Source organism: Chionomys nivalis, chromosome 4 (genome assembly GCF_950005125.1).
Source record: "Chionomys nivalis chromosome 4, mChiNiv1.1, whole genome shotgun sequence".
Classification (NCBI taxonomy): domain Eukaryota; kingdom Metazoa; phylum Chordata; class Mammalia; order Rodentia; family Cricetidae; genus Chionomys; species Chionomys nivalis.
This window is the reverse complement of record NC_080089.1, coordinates 71,922,430-71,938,722: the sequence shown is the minus strand read 5'-3', so window position 1 is coordinate 71,938,722 and position 16,293 is coordinate 71,922,430. Positions and strand designations below refer to the sequence as shown.

The following is a 16,293-nucleotide window of genomic DNA, read 5'->3' as shown; positions in this document are numbered from 1 at the left end:
AACCTTCTCACAGTATAAGCCTTGTTACATAGGAAAGACCTGCACACACGCGGTACACATCAGCTCACACAAACATGCACAAATACACATAACTGAAAATAAATAGATCTTAAAATTTTAAGTCTTCAAACTAAGTTAAATCTTTAATTACATTAAAATAAGATGAACTGCAATTAAAAATGATTACACCTTTCCAAGCATGGTGGGATACACCTTTGTGTGTGTGTGTGTGTGTGTGTGTGTGTGTGTGTGTGTGTCATGTATGTAGGTCCCCTGGAGCTAGAGTTACAAAGCTCCCTGACAAGGTACTGGGAACCAAACTCAGGTTCTCTGCAAGAGAAGCAATGCTCTTTACTGCTGAGCCATCTCTCCAGTCCCGGGAACCCAACTAAAGGAAGACAGGGAAGAGGACATCTTGTGACACACGGGCTTTGAAGAGCAGAGACCGAGCGAGGACATCTTGGGCAGCCACACTCAAATCTCCCTTTCTCTCTGAATATCTCAGAGCGAGTGCTGGCCCTTCTCACCACTTACTCTCCACCCCTCCCCCTTCCTCATAAACCTTCTCATCTTGATTTACAAAGCCCACTCCCAACACTGGCACTAATTAGAACCCACCTCCTTCCGGTCCTCCTCCTGTGTGGGGCGGATTCACTTGTCCAGCGCCCCCCACCAACTCCTTTATCCTCCAGTTTTCCCTTTGACCTAGTTTTTCGAGGTATATCAATGTGTTTTGACACTCCTCCGTTCCTGACTCCCCCTCCTTCCTCTAACAAAGTGGAACATGTTTTTTCTTCCTTTTTCAGCTAAACTTTACAAGAGAATGTTTGGTAATAACACTTAGACAGCAGTTACTCCGCATCAAACACTGTTCAAAACAGCTTTTGTGGATCACAGTCAGCTATTATTCTTCTCTCCAAGTTGTGCAGACTACACGGCAGGGGGATGGCCGGGAGCTGAGACTACAGCACCTGCTCCACAGAAAAGAAGTCTCAACCAACAGTGACCTCCCGCTTCCTCCCTTCATGCCCATGGCTCTCTAGAACCACAAGGTCTAGATTCTGTCTCTGTCCTCAGATCTGTTCTGAAAATGCTCTGAAACACTCATCTCTCGGTTCTTACACCATTATGAATTCCTTTTTTCTTCTTCTCTTCCTGATGGGTTATTTGTAGCCCAGATGGCCTTAACCTCTCTATGTAAGTGAGAAGGACCCGACTCTCCTGCCTCCATCTCAAGTGCTGGGATTACAGGCGGGCATCACCTCATCCAGTTCACTTGGTGCTGATGGGACCAAACCCAGAACTTGGTGCATTCTCGGCAAGCTGACCTACGTCCTCAGTCCCTCTGTCTTTTCTATCATCTGCTAGATTCATGGTGATATCCCCCGGCCTCCTGTTTTCTACATTTCCCTTCTAATCTTATCTATAGCTTTTACAACTAACTATATAATGTCAAATAAAAACTATAAAAATTGCCGGGCATGGTGACCTTTAATCCCAGCACTTAGGAGGCACATCTCTGTGAGTTCAAGGCCAGCCTGATCTACATAGGAGCTCTAGGTCAGCCAGGGCTACATAGTGAAACCATCTCAAAAGAGAAAAAGAAAAGAAATCTAACTCTAACCTACCCCGACAGAGACTGTCATTTAGATATTTTATACTGTCTGTTACATTCAGTGATTCTGCTCATTCTTAATTCAATTTTTAATTTTTATTACTATTGAGTTATATGACATAAAAGATAGTTAAAATTAAAGGTCTTGTCAGATGTGTGACTGGTATGAACATTTCATCTGACCTACCTCTTAGGTCTTTATATAATACACTGGTAATAGTCTGGGATCAGCGAGAGGGCTCAGTGGGTAAAAGCCCTTGCCAAGGTTGACAACTTGAGTTCAATTCCCCCAGAACTGATTCATATGAACTGTCCTCTGGCCTCCATCTACATGCCATTGCATGGCATGTGCATGTTTACATATACACAGAAGAAATAATACAGTAAGATGGACTTCTATTTCCTTCCTTTTCCTCAGTGTGGCTGATTTACATATTTACTTCCTGAGGACCACACCCCGCAGTTGGTCAATACATGAGCTCCCACTGAACGCACACACAGTATGGAATGTGCAGACACGTCACACAGCTCAGGGATAGAACAACACCACGATACTCACGGCAGCTTGCTCTAAACTCCAGCAGGTAGAATCTCCATGATAGGAATTAACGTGGGTTATATATGCCCTGAGTCCCAAAGTCTTCAGCCTGCAATGCCCTCACCTATATACACTAACACATTTCTATACTCCGAGGGCCTCCCCTGTTATCACTTCCCAGGTGAGGTCCACTTCATTCTTCCCTCTGAGATCTATTAAGCTATAAACTGTTTCTGTGATTTTGGTTTTTAATGTATCTGGTTTAACAATTTTGAAAGGCACGAGTGTTGTTATCCATTATTATAAACTTTCTATTTTCCCTTTTATTCTGTCAAATTTTGACCTCTACATCTCCAAGTTCCATTGAAAGGCATATAGCCATTTCTAACTATTACAAATTTCTGATAATTTTATTATTATTGTGAAATATTTGGAAACAGTTTCATGTTGAAGCCTTATTTCATCAGATTTCAATGTATTCACTTTAATCTTTATCATCCCAGTTTTGAATCCATTTTCCCCAACTTAGGTGTGTCACTGTTTGTATATCTTTCTTTAGAGTTGTTTCATTATTTATATGTACGCGTATGCAGTGCCTGCAGAAGCCAGGGAGGGCAATGGATCCATCTCCTGGAGCTGGAGTTATAGATAGTTGAGTTAGCTGATGTAGGCGCTGGGAACCAAACTCCAGTCTCTAGAACTCTTACCCTGAGCCGTCTCGTCAGCCCCTCAAGTTCTCCAACACACCCTCTACTTTATGGCAGGACCCTTCTGCACTCCCTGCCCCCATACATCCCTCACTACCAGGGATCCAACACAGACCATGCCAGCCCTGGATTTTTGAAGTTGCTTAGACCTCACAATCACACTGATGCTGGAATTATAGGAATGGGACACGGTGTCTAATGAGTCTTACTTTCTAATTTATTGTAATAACCTCTACTTTGAGTTTATTTCTTTCCACTAATGTTTCATGTAATTATTGGCATGACTGGATACACGTCTGCAACTCCTTATGTCTTCCTTTCCTTGTCCTGCCTCCTTTATATTTATAAAAAAAAAATGATTTGTTTTGTACTGGCTTTTTAATTTTTTCAAGAATTTTATTTTAAAAAAAAAGAATTTTATTTTTAAATTTTTGCTTTTACAGCCAGGCACAATAGAGCACACCTTTAACTCCAACACTCAGGAAGCAGAGGCAGGCAGATCTCTGAGTTTAAGGACAGCCTGGTCTACAGAGCAAGTTCCAGGACAGCCAGGACTACAAAGAGAGGCCCTGTCTCGAAACCAAAAATAAAATAAAATAAAAAACCAAACAAAATTTCTGCTTTTGAAAAACCTTTAATTCTTTGCATTACTGTGGATGGTTTATGTCTTCTATTATATGTCCTTAATGACTCCCTTTACCTATGCATTCTATCACAACATTCTTCCATACAGGTTCACAGCAGACACACGTCCAGTGTACATCCCAGTAGTATAAGCTGTAATTGCCATGAGCATTCCTTTAATCTATAATACAAATCCGTAAGACAAGATTGTGAACCATGATTCCAATGGGCCCAGTATAAGGTCTTACAAGGAACCCAGATTTGATTCCAGCACAAACATGGTAGCTCAAAACCATCTGTAACTGCAGTTACAGGAGATTCAACACCCTTGGTGACCTCTGTGGACATCAGGCACATACATGTACATACACAAAGACAAAACATCCACACACATAAATCAAAATTTTTAAAAAGTGTGGTTCTAGATATTTATTGTTTTTGATGCTCTTTTCCTTTCTGAGAATCTGAGTTTCCATCTGGCATCAATTCTCTTTACCAGGAACAAGTTGTTTTAACATTTCTTCCTTAGAAAGAATTAAGTTGTGCATGTGCATGTGGGTGCAGTGCCTGTGGAGGCCAGATGAGGGCGTCAGATCTCCTGGAGTTAGTCACAGGCAGTACACTGGAAATGGTCTTCTGTAGGAGCAGTACAGGCTCCTAACTGCTGAGCCATCTCTCCAGCTGATATTTTCGATAATAAAAGATTATGTGTATCACTGATTTCACTTATTCTTTTTGTTTGTTTTTCCAGACAGTGTTTCACTGAGTAGCCCTGGCTATCCTGGAACTCACTCTGTAGACTAGAACTCAGAGACCCACCTGCCTCTGCCTCCCAAGTGCTGGGTTAAAGGCATGCACCACCACTGTATGGCTTGAACACTTACTCTTCAAAAATGTTTACTTCATTATTTAGCTCTCCATCCTTTCTGAATTTTAGTATGACAGATTGTTCCTTAATATCTATCATCTTCTAATTGGCAAGACTCCTCTTGATGTAAGTCCAGTTCATCTTTGCTCCACATTCTGCTACCACAACCCCCCGAGCATTTTAATTTCAAATACTGTACTTTAGCTTCAGAATTTTCCTTTTATTTTATTTATTTAGGCCTCTATTTTATTCCTGAGACTTGTAATGTTTTGACTAACAATGAGCATATATTCTTTCTTTTCCTTTTTTTTTCCTGAGACAGTGTCTCTCTATGTAGCCCTGGCTGTCCTGGAACTCATTCTGTAGACTAGGCAGGTCTCAAATTCAGAGATCTCCTGCCTCTGTCTCCCAACTGCTGGGAACAAAAGCGTGCGCCACCACCTCCTGTTCATATGTTCTTTATCGACTCTGTGTGTTCCACTTCCCTGGCTCTTTACAGTCAGGTGATTACGCGCTGTACCATGGACACTGTAAACGAAGCTACAGAGACTCTGGGTTCTGTGATTTTCCTCTGTTTATCTATCTTATTTGGACAAGGGTCACAAACTCTGTTGGGCAATGCCTCTCTGCTCAGATCTTTTGACATGAGCTAAGAGTCCAGCTTCTTTTCTTGCAGAATCCTCACCACTGCCACGCTTACTTCAAATTGCCGTTTCTCCACCACAGGCCCCACTGCTCCAGATCTCCAGGCTATGAAGACGACAACCACTGCTCCAGTTTGTGATTCTATGCAGCTTCAGAGTCATTTTTTTTTTTTTTTTTTTTGCCAGACAGGGTTTCTCTGTGTAGCTCTGGGGCTGTCCTGGAACTCCCTCTGTAGACCAGGCTGGCCTCAAACTCACAGAGATCCGCCTGCCTCTGCCTCCCAAGTGCTGGAATTAAAGGCGTTCGCTACCACCGCCCGGCTCAGACTAATTTCCACAATGGGGAAGGACTCTCCACTTCTTTTCTGCAGGTGTGGATCCCCACTAGCATTGCCCTGCTCTGTTCAGTCTATGCTCAGAGAACTACTTTTTATATTGTATCCAGAGATTATGGTTGTTATCGGCTAAAGTATTTGGAGAAACAGAATCTTATAAATTTCTGGAAGCAGAACTCAATAATAAATCCATATTTATCACACTCTTTAATTTGACAAATTCAGTAATTCAGATACCAAGAAATATAACTTCACTGTGCATCAAAATGTGCTAATATTATCATTCAAATTTTCATTTAATTGAAGTTCAAGAAAAAAAACTAAGAAATGTCAAATTAAAATCTCAACTCATATACTATACTTACCTGGCCCCCAGGATGTCCTTCTTGGCCAGGCCTATGCCAGCTATAACCTTCACTCTTACAACTCGCGTGTTATCCTAAAATACACAACGTTCTGTTTTAGTTTTAGATAATTATGAGTTATCAAATACAAAATAATCTAATACAATAATAATATTAAAATTAGAGAAATCTTTAACGATAACCTGATTAAAAGCTACATAAAAGAAAATAAAAATAGAAATTGCTATTTTTAGCTATAGTTGATCACATACAAAAGAGCTAGTTATTACATTCAGTAAGAATTTGACATTTTTACAAGAAAATCTAATGACAAACAATAACTAATGAAGTTACCACTGTTGCTGTGTTCATAACATAAAATCAAAAGCTCAGTCATTTGTAATAACTACCAAGGAAAGGTAATTATTCTTAAAGTCTCATCAAATAGGTATAAATAATAGCATAGTAAACACACTGTAATATGTCAAATACCAATTACTTTGTATATCATAGTGGAATGAGATCTTATAGGAGAATGTCTTCAACTTAAGAAGGACATATCATCTGAGGGAAACTAGGGGGAGAAGTTGGTGGGGTAAATGTGATCCAAATATAATACAAATATATAGCTGGGTGTGGTGGTATACCACTTTAAGCCCTGGGAGGGAGCACTAGGCAGATCTCTTTGAAATCTGAGACCAGCTAATCAGGCTAGCCAGGATTATACAGTGAGATCATATCCCGAAAATTATAAATAAGGGAAGAAAGAAAAAGAAAACTATGGGGCTGCAGAAATGACTGAGCAGTTAAGCTCAGAAATTAATAGCATTAACTGCTCTTCCAGAGGACCTGAATTCAATTCCCAGCACCTTCATGGTGGCTCACAACCATCTATAACTTCAGTTCCAGAATATGAAGTCCTCTTCTGGTCTCTATGAACACTAGGAACACAGACAGTATACAGACATACATACACACAAAACACCCATACACATAAATAAAAATTTAAAAACATACATTGTGGGGCTGGAGATATGGCTCGTCGGATAGGAGCAAGTGATCCTCTTCCAAAGAACCTGGATTCAACTCCCAGCACCCACATGGTGGCTCACAACCGTCTGTAACTTCACTTCCAGGAGATCCGACACCCTCTTCTGTCTTATCCAGGCAAAACTCCCATACCCATAAAAAAAAAAAAAAAAAGATTGCATGAAATTCTCAATCAATAAAAACATTATACTTTCTAAAGAGATACATATCAAAATATTTAGGAAGAAAACAACACAAATTCTGTAACTTACTCTCAAATGGCTTATCAAATAAAAAGTTGGATGTGAGTCTATCTGTCCATGTGTAAATAAAAAGGAATAAACACAATGTTACCATGCTGTGGCCTGAGTTCATGGCTATAGTAGCATGTGTCACACCCCTTGTAACTGTCCTACAGGTTAGAAATAGTTCAAATCTAAAGAGGGTAGAGGGGCTGGAGAGATGGCTCAGCGGTTAAGAGCACTGCCTGCTCTTCCAAAGGTCCTGAGTTCAATTCCCAGCAACCACATGGTGGCTCACAACCATCTGTAATGAGGTCTGGTGCCCTCTTCTGGCCTTCAGGCATACACACAGAAAGAATATTGTATACATAATAAATAAATAAATGAATGAATGAATGAATAAATAAATAAGTAAATATTAAAGAGGGTAGATATGGATTCACTTTGGCTACTGGGGAAAAATACCCCAACCAAAAGCAACTTAGGGAATTTACTTGGCTTACAAATTCCTCAGTCCATTGTGGAGGGGAAATCAAGGCAGAATTCAAGCAGCTACTCAACACATCACATCTACAGTCAAGATCAGAGTCTGAGTAAGCACGGCCTTGCATGCCCTGAGCCACCTTTCCCACTGTCACACTGTTTGGGACCCCTGCCAAAGGAATCTGCAGGACAGTTTGGTATAAGAAATACTTCCATAAACTCGGTGCACAGCCTGGTAACACTGTGTTCATTCTCTTTTATTTATATACACACAGACATCCACATCTAACTTTTTATTTGCTATGTATGCTGGCTAGTTTTATGTCAACTTGACACAAAATACAGTCATCTGAGAGGGAACCTCAATAGAGAAAATGCCTCCTTAAGATTGAACTGTAGGGCCAGGCAGTGGTGGCTCACACCTTTAATCCCAGCACTTGGGAGGCAGAGGCAGGTGAGTCTCTGTGAGTTTGAGGCCAGCCTGGTCTACAAAGTGAGTTAGTTACAGGACAGCCAGAGCTGTAACACAGAAACCCTGTCTTGGGGGGGGGGGGGGTAATCGGGCTGTAGAGAAGCCTTTAAGACATTTTCTTAATTAGTGATTGATGTGGGAGGATCCAGCCCACTGAGCGTGGGGCCAACCCTCGGCTGCTATAACAAGGTGGTCCTGGGTGCTGTAAGAAGGCAGGCTGAGCAAGCCATGAAGAACAAAGGCAGTAAGTGACCTCTACAGCTCCTGCCTCCAGGTCCCTACCCTGTTTATGTTCCTGCCCTACGTCCTTCATTGATGGACTGTGATGTGGAATCGTAAGCCAAATAAACACTTTTCCTCCCCAGCTTGCTTTTGGTCATAGTGTCTCTTCACAGCAATAAGACAGTAACTAAGACAATAAGCTGTTTGAGAGTAAGTTATTAGAGATGTGAGCCACCAACAATGGACCGGGTCTTCTTACAATAACTAACAGTCAAGACAACCCCTACAGACCTGACCACAGGCCAACCTGATCTAGGTCATTCCTCATGAAGAGCCTCCCCCGTGTTAGTGTGGCTTTAATACCAGCACTCAAAAGGTAGAAGCAGGCAGAACTCTGTTCAAGGCCAGCTGGGGCTACCCAGTAAAATCTAGCCCCACCACCCCCAAAAGTATTAAAATTGTAAAAGAAACAGAAATAAAATTAATAAAAATGCACAGACTTTAATAAGGTTACACATACTGTTGAAGGACACAAGGGATATAATAAATGGAGATATTCTCTCTGCTTGTGGGTTCAAGTATTTAATAATAAGTTGTCTATTTTCTCCAAAATAATATAGAAACCCAACACAATTTCAATCCCCAACACCTTGAATTTTTTGTGGTCTTAACAAATGATTTGAGAGAAAACAAGAAGTTAAAGATGGCACCTGTTCACTACCTCACACAACATGCATAAGAAACAAAATTCGCTGGTCAGTGGTGGAACATTCTTTTAATCCCAACAAAGAGGCAGAGACAGGCAGATCTCTGAGTTCTGAGTTCAAAGTCAGCCTGGTCTACAGAGTGTGTGCCAAGACAGTCAGGACTGTTACACTGAGAAACCCTGTCTTGAAAAGAAAAAAAAAAGAGAAAGAGGAAGAGAGAGGGTAGGAGGGAAGAAGGGAGGGAGGGGGAGGGGGGGAGGGAGGGAGGGAGGGAGGGAGGGAGGGAGGGAGGGAGGGAGGGAGGGAGGGAGGAAGGAAGGAAGGAAGGAAGGAAGGAAGGAAGGAAGGAAGGAAGGAAGGAAGGAAGGAAGGAAGGAAGGAAGGAAGGGGAAAAAACAAAATTCACTGGTTAGTGGTGGCACACCTTTGATCCCAGCACTCAGGAAGCAGAGGCAGGAGGATCTCTGAATTCAATGCGAGCAGGATCTACAGAGTGAATTTCAAGACAGCCAGGGCTACACAGAAAAACCCTGTCTCAAAAAATCAAAAAAGAAAATAAACAAAATTTCAGTTAAGACTAAAAGTGAAAAAAAAAAACGTTAAAGTTCACAAGAGCTGGCAAAATGGCTCCATGGTACTGCTGCCAAGCCTCTTGACTTGAGTTCACATCCTGGGTGGGACCCACATTGTGGGAGAAGAGAACTGGCTCCCATAAGTTGTCTTCTAACTTCCATGCGTGCACCATGACACATGAACACACACACACACACACACACACACACACACACGTTAAGTTTAATTTCTAAAATGTCAGAAAAAATTACGGGAGTTTTATAATATTTCTATGAAGTTGAGTGGGAAAAAAGCAGGGCTGGAGACACAGCTACGCTGGTAGAGTGCATGCGGACATGCAGAATACAGCTCGATACATCCTGAGCTTTAATCTCCCTGCCGCTACTCCCAGACTACATGCGTGCACCATCACCCCCATAAACCAGGCAGGCACATGGCCAATAAACCTCTATCTCCAGCCTCAGACACTGGCATTCTTTTTTGCTATAGTCTACTTTTATTATTTTTAATTATATGTGTGTGTCTGTGTGTGGGTCCCTGTGAGGGCCAAAAGAGGGTGGTATGGGGGTCCTCTGGAGCTCAAGTTACAGGTAACTGTGAGCTGCCCTATGAGAGTGCTGGGAACTAAACTCAGATCTTCTACAAGAGCAGCAAGGATCTTACTGCTGAGCCTTCTCCCCAGCCCTCAACACTGTAATTCTTTTGTAGGAAAATTCAATACTCACACATGGATGCCTGTCAGCAGAAAAAGCCAAGAAACAAAGTGGTGACCTTTTTGACTCCATCTCCATCCATATCTGCAGTAAATACATCTAAAAATCTTACTGCTGTGGAATAATCCTTTTATACACTGTAAAGATTTGTCACTCAAATTTAATAAAAAGCTGATTGGCCGATACGATTTTTTGGGACAGAGGGAATGCTGGGAGGAAGAAGGGTGGAGTTAGAGGAATCACCAGCCATCACAGAGAGAAGATGGACATGCCATATTGAAAAAAGGTACCAAGCCATATGGCAAAGCATAGATAAGAAATATGGGTTAATTAAAAATGTAAGAGTTAGCTAGAAACAAGCCTGAGCTATTGGCTGAACATTTTTAATTAATAATAAGTCTCTGAGTGGTTACTTGGAGCTGCTGGGGTACAGAAACTTCCCTACAACCTACTTCTCACAAACACTAACTAATGAGGAAACAGTTACCAACTTCAAAAGACCTGGCAGTGCCCCTCTGGAAGAAGGCTGGAAGGACATCAGGTAACAATCCCTAAGCCCTCTTCCTTTCTCTCCTACCAAAGACTGGTGAGAACTGCCTGGCATCTTTAATCCCAGCATTCTCATGGGAAGCAGGGACAGGCAGCTCTCTAAATTCAAGGCCAGCCTGGTCTACAAAGAGTTCCAGGTTACATAGTGAGACTCTGTTCAAAAACGAAAAGGGTGATGGGAGTTGTTTTCCACTGCTGTTAATTCCAAGTGACCATCCGAGCAAGCCGTGCAAATTACATTACACTGCTTCATGTAGGCTAATGCTCCAATGGTAAAATGTCTGCAAATAGGACCTCTTTCCACAGGACATACATGGAAGACCTAAAACTCATCTTAAAGTGGAAGAGGAATTGGATCCAACTTCAGTATGCTTTAATAATCACTGGCCATGAGTCAGTGCCTAATCGCTGTGGAAGATTAAACTACAATTCTCTACATTCCATGCCATTTCTATTCATTTTTCTCCTTGGTTCAAATTCATTTCCTTTTTTTTTAAAGATTTATTCATTTATTATGCATACAATGTCCTGATTGCATGTATGCATGTGGGCCAGAAGAGGTTATCACAGATGTTTGTGAGCCACCATGTGGTTGCTGGGAATTGAACTCAGGACTTCTAGAAGAGCAGCCGTGCTCTTAACTCTGAGCCATCTGGAGATGGCTCACAGTATAGCTCTGGTTGGTCTTACAGTAAGGTGATTGGCTCTCAGCTTCCCAAGTGCTGCAATTACAGATGTGAGCTATGATGGCCACTAGATGACCTTAGACTCCCCCCCACCCCCGAGACAAGGTCGCTCTATGAAGCCCAGGCTGTCCTGGGCCTTGCTATATAGACCATACTGGTTTCAAAATTCACAGAACTCCTCGTGCCTCTGTCTCCCTGGTCCTGAGATTAAAAGCATGGGCTACCACATCTAGTATATGCAGTATATCCATGGCTTCAGGCACACTAAGCAAACATTCCACCAACTAAGCCACACCCTCAGCCCAACCACTTTTATTCAACAGCAGAGGGCTGCCTACTCCCAGACTTGTCTATGAGTTCAAAAGGTAACACAGCTGCCATGTTTCCATCCTCAAATAAAGTGGTGGTGGGGAGGGGGGTATGGTATGTGTTCCAAGCCCCCATTTAGTTTTGTGATAAACCAGAAAATCACTGCCAAATGACATCAATGAGCTGCCAATTACAACCAGAAAGCAAGTCGTCTTCTGTCTTCTCCACCAGACAGTAAACTCCTTGGAGGCTGGTAGTCTTTTATTCCCTCAGACTCCCTGGTGCTTGGCACAATGCACACAGAACACTTAATGAACGTCTGCTGAGTAAATATTAATAACCCAATTACCACCGCAAAGGAGGATGCTCACCACCGTGTCCGTCTCTATCCTCCTGCCTCACTCTCTTCCTTAATGTGCACAAAGTAGACACAAAAAGATGGAAGGAAATCTGAGTCATGGGATGCACATGTAGACCTTCATCGTGGGGCTATCAGAGTCCTTACTGGCAAAGTGGAGTTCCCAGCCCCAGTTGCTGCTAAGCAACTATATCTGCCGCCCCGATCTTTAGTTCAGCTGGGCAGATGAAAGTGATAATGAGGAATACAGATACTGGGCCAAGAGGGAGAAAAGAGATGGCGGAAGATAACTTAAGCAGTATTTAGTCTATGATCAGCTGGCTCTGCTGGAAGGAGGTGAGAAAAGCAATCTGGGAGAGCCAGCCTCCAGGAAGCAGCAGAAAGCCCAAGGATAGGGTGGGATGCCAGCTTGAGGTCCTCCACACTGGATGGTTAGGCAGCAATGCATGATCTCCTTCTAACTCCTTCGACACAACAACAGGGACTAGTCAGACTGTCACACCTAGCTAGAGAGCAGGCTGAGCACTGCTTCGGGGACTGTGGAACTAGAGCCATCCGTCCGCCCGCCATCGCCTGAGAATTGAACTTTCTTCTAAAGGTTTACTTATTTGAGTGTATCCACATGCATCGTGTCCATGCCTGACTTCCACAGAGGTCAGATGGCTGGAAACCACCATGTGGGTGCTGGGAACCAAACCCAGGTCCTCTGCAAGAGTAGCAACTGCTCCTAACCACTGAGCCATCTCTACAGCCCTTCCTGGAACATTCTGAAGAATACAGACATTCAACCCAGCATGCATTTAACAGTCCAGCAGAACTAACTGTTCCCAACTATGACTCAATACCCACTATTTTGCCTTTGCCTGCCTCTCTCCCCCACTGCTCTTCTGGGTCTCTGGTAATCACCAATCTACTCTCCACGTTTAAAATAGAGAACTATTCTTGTGTGTGTGTGTGTGTGTGTGTGTGTGTCCGCGCTCTTGCACAGGTGCCACAGAGACTGGAAGAAGGTATCAGATCTCTGGGGCTGGCATTACTGAGTCGCCCCATGAAAGTGCTGAGTACTGAACTCTGGTCCTTTGTAAGCGCTCTTAACCACTGAGCCATGTCTCCAGCCCCTCCACTCACAATCTCTACGACAGAAACTTTTTAGATTTCACGGGAGTAAAATCTTAAGTATCCATCTCTCTAAGATGGCTTATTTCACTTAATATGGCTTCCATCCCACCCATGTTTAAAAAAAAATACAATCATCGTCTAAGAAATCAAATTCTAACTGCAGCACAAAAAACGGTTCTCAAAATACCCTGCAATAATTATTAGACATTAATAAAGTGCTCTCTGTTTATAAACAAAAAGCTTTCGGGGAAGTGGGGGAATTGGAGGGCGCCGACCATTACAATAGTGTTTGGAGGTACCTGAGAAAGGAACAGAAATTAGGGGGTTGGGGGTTTCCAGCTAATTGGGTTCAATCTTGATAAAAGCTACATGTGATCGCTAGATTAAGTAACAGGAATTCGCAGATTTGATTCACATACGCCACACACACACACACATATACACACGCACGCACGTACAATCTGAAAGGGTCACTGTTAAACACACGAAGCCTTTAATGCCCCACCCATTTGAGACAACCGCCAGCTCCATCGAAGCACTCCCCAAGAGGGCCTCACTTTTAGTAAGCGCGAGGCAAAGTCGCGATGAAGTCGTTCGACTGTAACAGACTGCTTTGCCTGCTTCAAATCCTGGGGCTGCGCTTTTCAAAGCCAACAGCTGTGGGGGGTTCTTTCAAGTATTTCTACTTCTTTTGCCTTCATTTTTTGAAAAAACCCTAACAAAGGCCTGAAACAAAGTGTGAACTCCCCACATCTGACACTTGCCGCGGAGTCGAAGGAATCCCACCTCCCCGCGTTCCCACCCGGGCCTCTGGGAAGCCATGGTAGGAAAGTCGCTAAATTCCGTCGGCTCCCGCTGCGGCTGGAGCGGGATGCTGGGCCCCGGGATGTCGCCCCACCCAAGCCCTCGCCCTCCCCGAAAGGCTGCGCGCGCCCAGGCCGCAGCCAGGGCCCCCGGAGGCCGCCAGGGAGGGCGACGGCCCTGATCAGCGGGGACCTGCTCCCCGCAGCCGCCTCGTGCGCGCCTCTCCCCACCTCTCCCTCCCCGCGTGTCCCGCTCCAGAGCGCGCGGTCGAGCCCGGGCCCGGATCACCGGCCTCCCACGCCTCGATGGGGGACCCCCGAGCGGCCCGCAGCCGCCCCGCACCTCGTCCTCCGGGAGCCCCGGCGCCTCCGCCTCTTCGGCTGCCATGTCCGAGCTCACGCTGGACGCACCGCCCCTCCCAGGCTGCAGCGGCGGGAGAGGAAGGGCAGGAGGCGGCCTTGCGGCTGAGGCCCACCCCGAGAACGCGCGGGGGTGCAGGGGCGCGCGGCGGGAAGGGGCGGGGCGCCCTCCGCGGCTGCGCGCGTGGCTGGGCTCGGGCGCGGGGGGCTGGGTTGGAGCAGGCGTGGCGGGACTCCAGACACAAGGAGCTCGGCCGGCGCGCGCGCCTGCGCGTGGCAGGGCTGCGGCGGGGACGCGCGCGGGCTGGAATGGTTGGTGGCTGAAACCCGCAGCCCCCGCCTCTGCAGGCGCGGGGGGAGGCCGGGGATGGGGGACGTCGCTCTTCCGCAGAGAAACTACCTTGCGGTTTTGCTCAACAACAGGTCTCCCTGGGAGCCCGCCGCCACTCGGGCCTGTGTTTAGAGCCTGGAGATTAGGCGCGCTTAGTCCCATCCTAAATCCACATCTGAAAGCGTGCTCTTGCGGATCAAAAGTCACTTTAGGACCCGGGAGAGAATGCGCAGGCCTAAATGTGGGGGTGGGGGTGGGAGTGGGGGTGGGGTGGGGTGGGGTGGGAAGTCTGCTCCAAGTCCAGCCGCCAGGCTTAGCCATCCAAACGTGCTTAGCTGAGCCTCTGCACCGCCGAAAGGCCCTGAAGAAAGAAAGGGTGGGGGTGGGAAGGGAGCCGCTATGTTTTGCGACGGGCCTTGGTGTGTCTCCCAGGCGAGCCTCCAACTCAGTTTCCTTCTGACTCACCCTCCTGATCCTAGATTACAGGCCCAAATGATATCTTGTATTTCTATAGTTGCAAAATGTTGCGGAAATATAGACTCTCAAATCTGATTTCAGGGACCGCGAGATAGCTCAGGAGGTAAAAAAGCTTGACAACAAGGGAGCCCGAGGCCCCACACCCACATGGAGGAAGGAGAGAACTGACTGCAGCCAGCAAGTTGTTTTCTAACCAACACGCGTACCCACAAAATAAATAAAATAAATGCTTTTTTACAGATCCCAAAGAGAATTAAACTAATCCTGAATTACTAGCCGCCGTTTAAAATTTTGACGGGGTGAGCGATTGATTGTTTATATAATATTTCATTGAACTTGGACAGAATCCATTTCATTCATATTAGCTGTCAGAATTATGTTAATATGTAACCCACACTTTATCATTTGTGTTAGGACAGATGTGACACGTAAATATGGGCGCAGTATTCCTCAATACTCAAATTGTTGGCTTACTTAAATCTAATCGCTATCGTGAGAATGATGCCTAGCACGGGCAAGGCCAATGTTGGAGCCCCAGCCTCACAAATAAGGAAACAAATAGGCCCTTGTAGAATCAATTCTTTCCCTTTATCAACTCACCTATCTGTGTCCTTAGGTGTTAGGAATAAAATGAGCAATAAATGATAAATAAATAAGAATAAAATAATCACAGTAGTCAATGCACACAAGAGGCCAACTTGATCTATATAGTGAGTTCCAGAACACCCAGAGCTACTTCGTGAGACCTGTCTCAAAAGAAGGAGGGGGAAATATATTCTATATGTCTGTTATTTTGAGAGTAACAATTCCTCCTAATATCTCATTGTGTTGTTTTGTTTTTTAAGTTAAGCAGGGTCTCACCGTGTAACACTGGCCTGGAATTCACTACACAGACTGTGAATCCCCTCAAATTCATAGAGATCCACCTGCCACTGCCCTGAGTGCTGACATTAAAGACACGCACCATCGTGCATACATGTACATGGCACTGTGTATATTTTTATATTTAATGTTAAGCAGGTCATTCATGTTATTTCAAACAAGATCAGAAATAATTCCATTACTGGTGTTAACATTTAATGATGGAAGAATCGACAGCTTGAAATTGGCAATAGGATCATTGAGAACTCCACATGATAATGATAATTCTAAATCCCAGTTTTTGAATCATGGTTCTTTTCTTTC

General features: G+C 44.4%; 1 protein-coding gene across 2 annotated transcripts in view; it reads right to left on the bottom strand.

The window, feature by feature from the left end:
• The window catches only part of Nedd4 (NEDD4 E3 ubiquitin protein ligase), a 99,230-nt gene extending 84,783 nt beyond the window's left edge, over window positions 1-14,447 (bottom strand). Inside the window, exons 1-3 of one of the 2 annotated variants that reach the window (XM_057768499.1) lie at window positions 14,285-14,447; window positions 6,693-6,858; window positions 5,697-5,770 (exon numbers count right to left, since the gene is read on the bottom strand). In XM_057768499.1, coding sequence (XP_057624482.1) covers window positions 5,697-5,770; window positions 6,693-6,858; window positions 14,285-14,328 — 284 coding nt within the window. In that variant the 5' untranslated portion in view covers window positions 14,329-14,447. The remainder of the gene's footprint in view (window positions 1-5,696; window positions 5,771-6,692; window positions 6,859-14,284) is intronic. The other variant, XM_057768498.1, reaches the window with a different exon arrangement.
• Window positions 14,448-16,293: the final 1,846 nt, after the last annotated feature.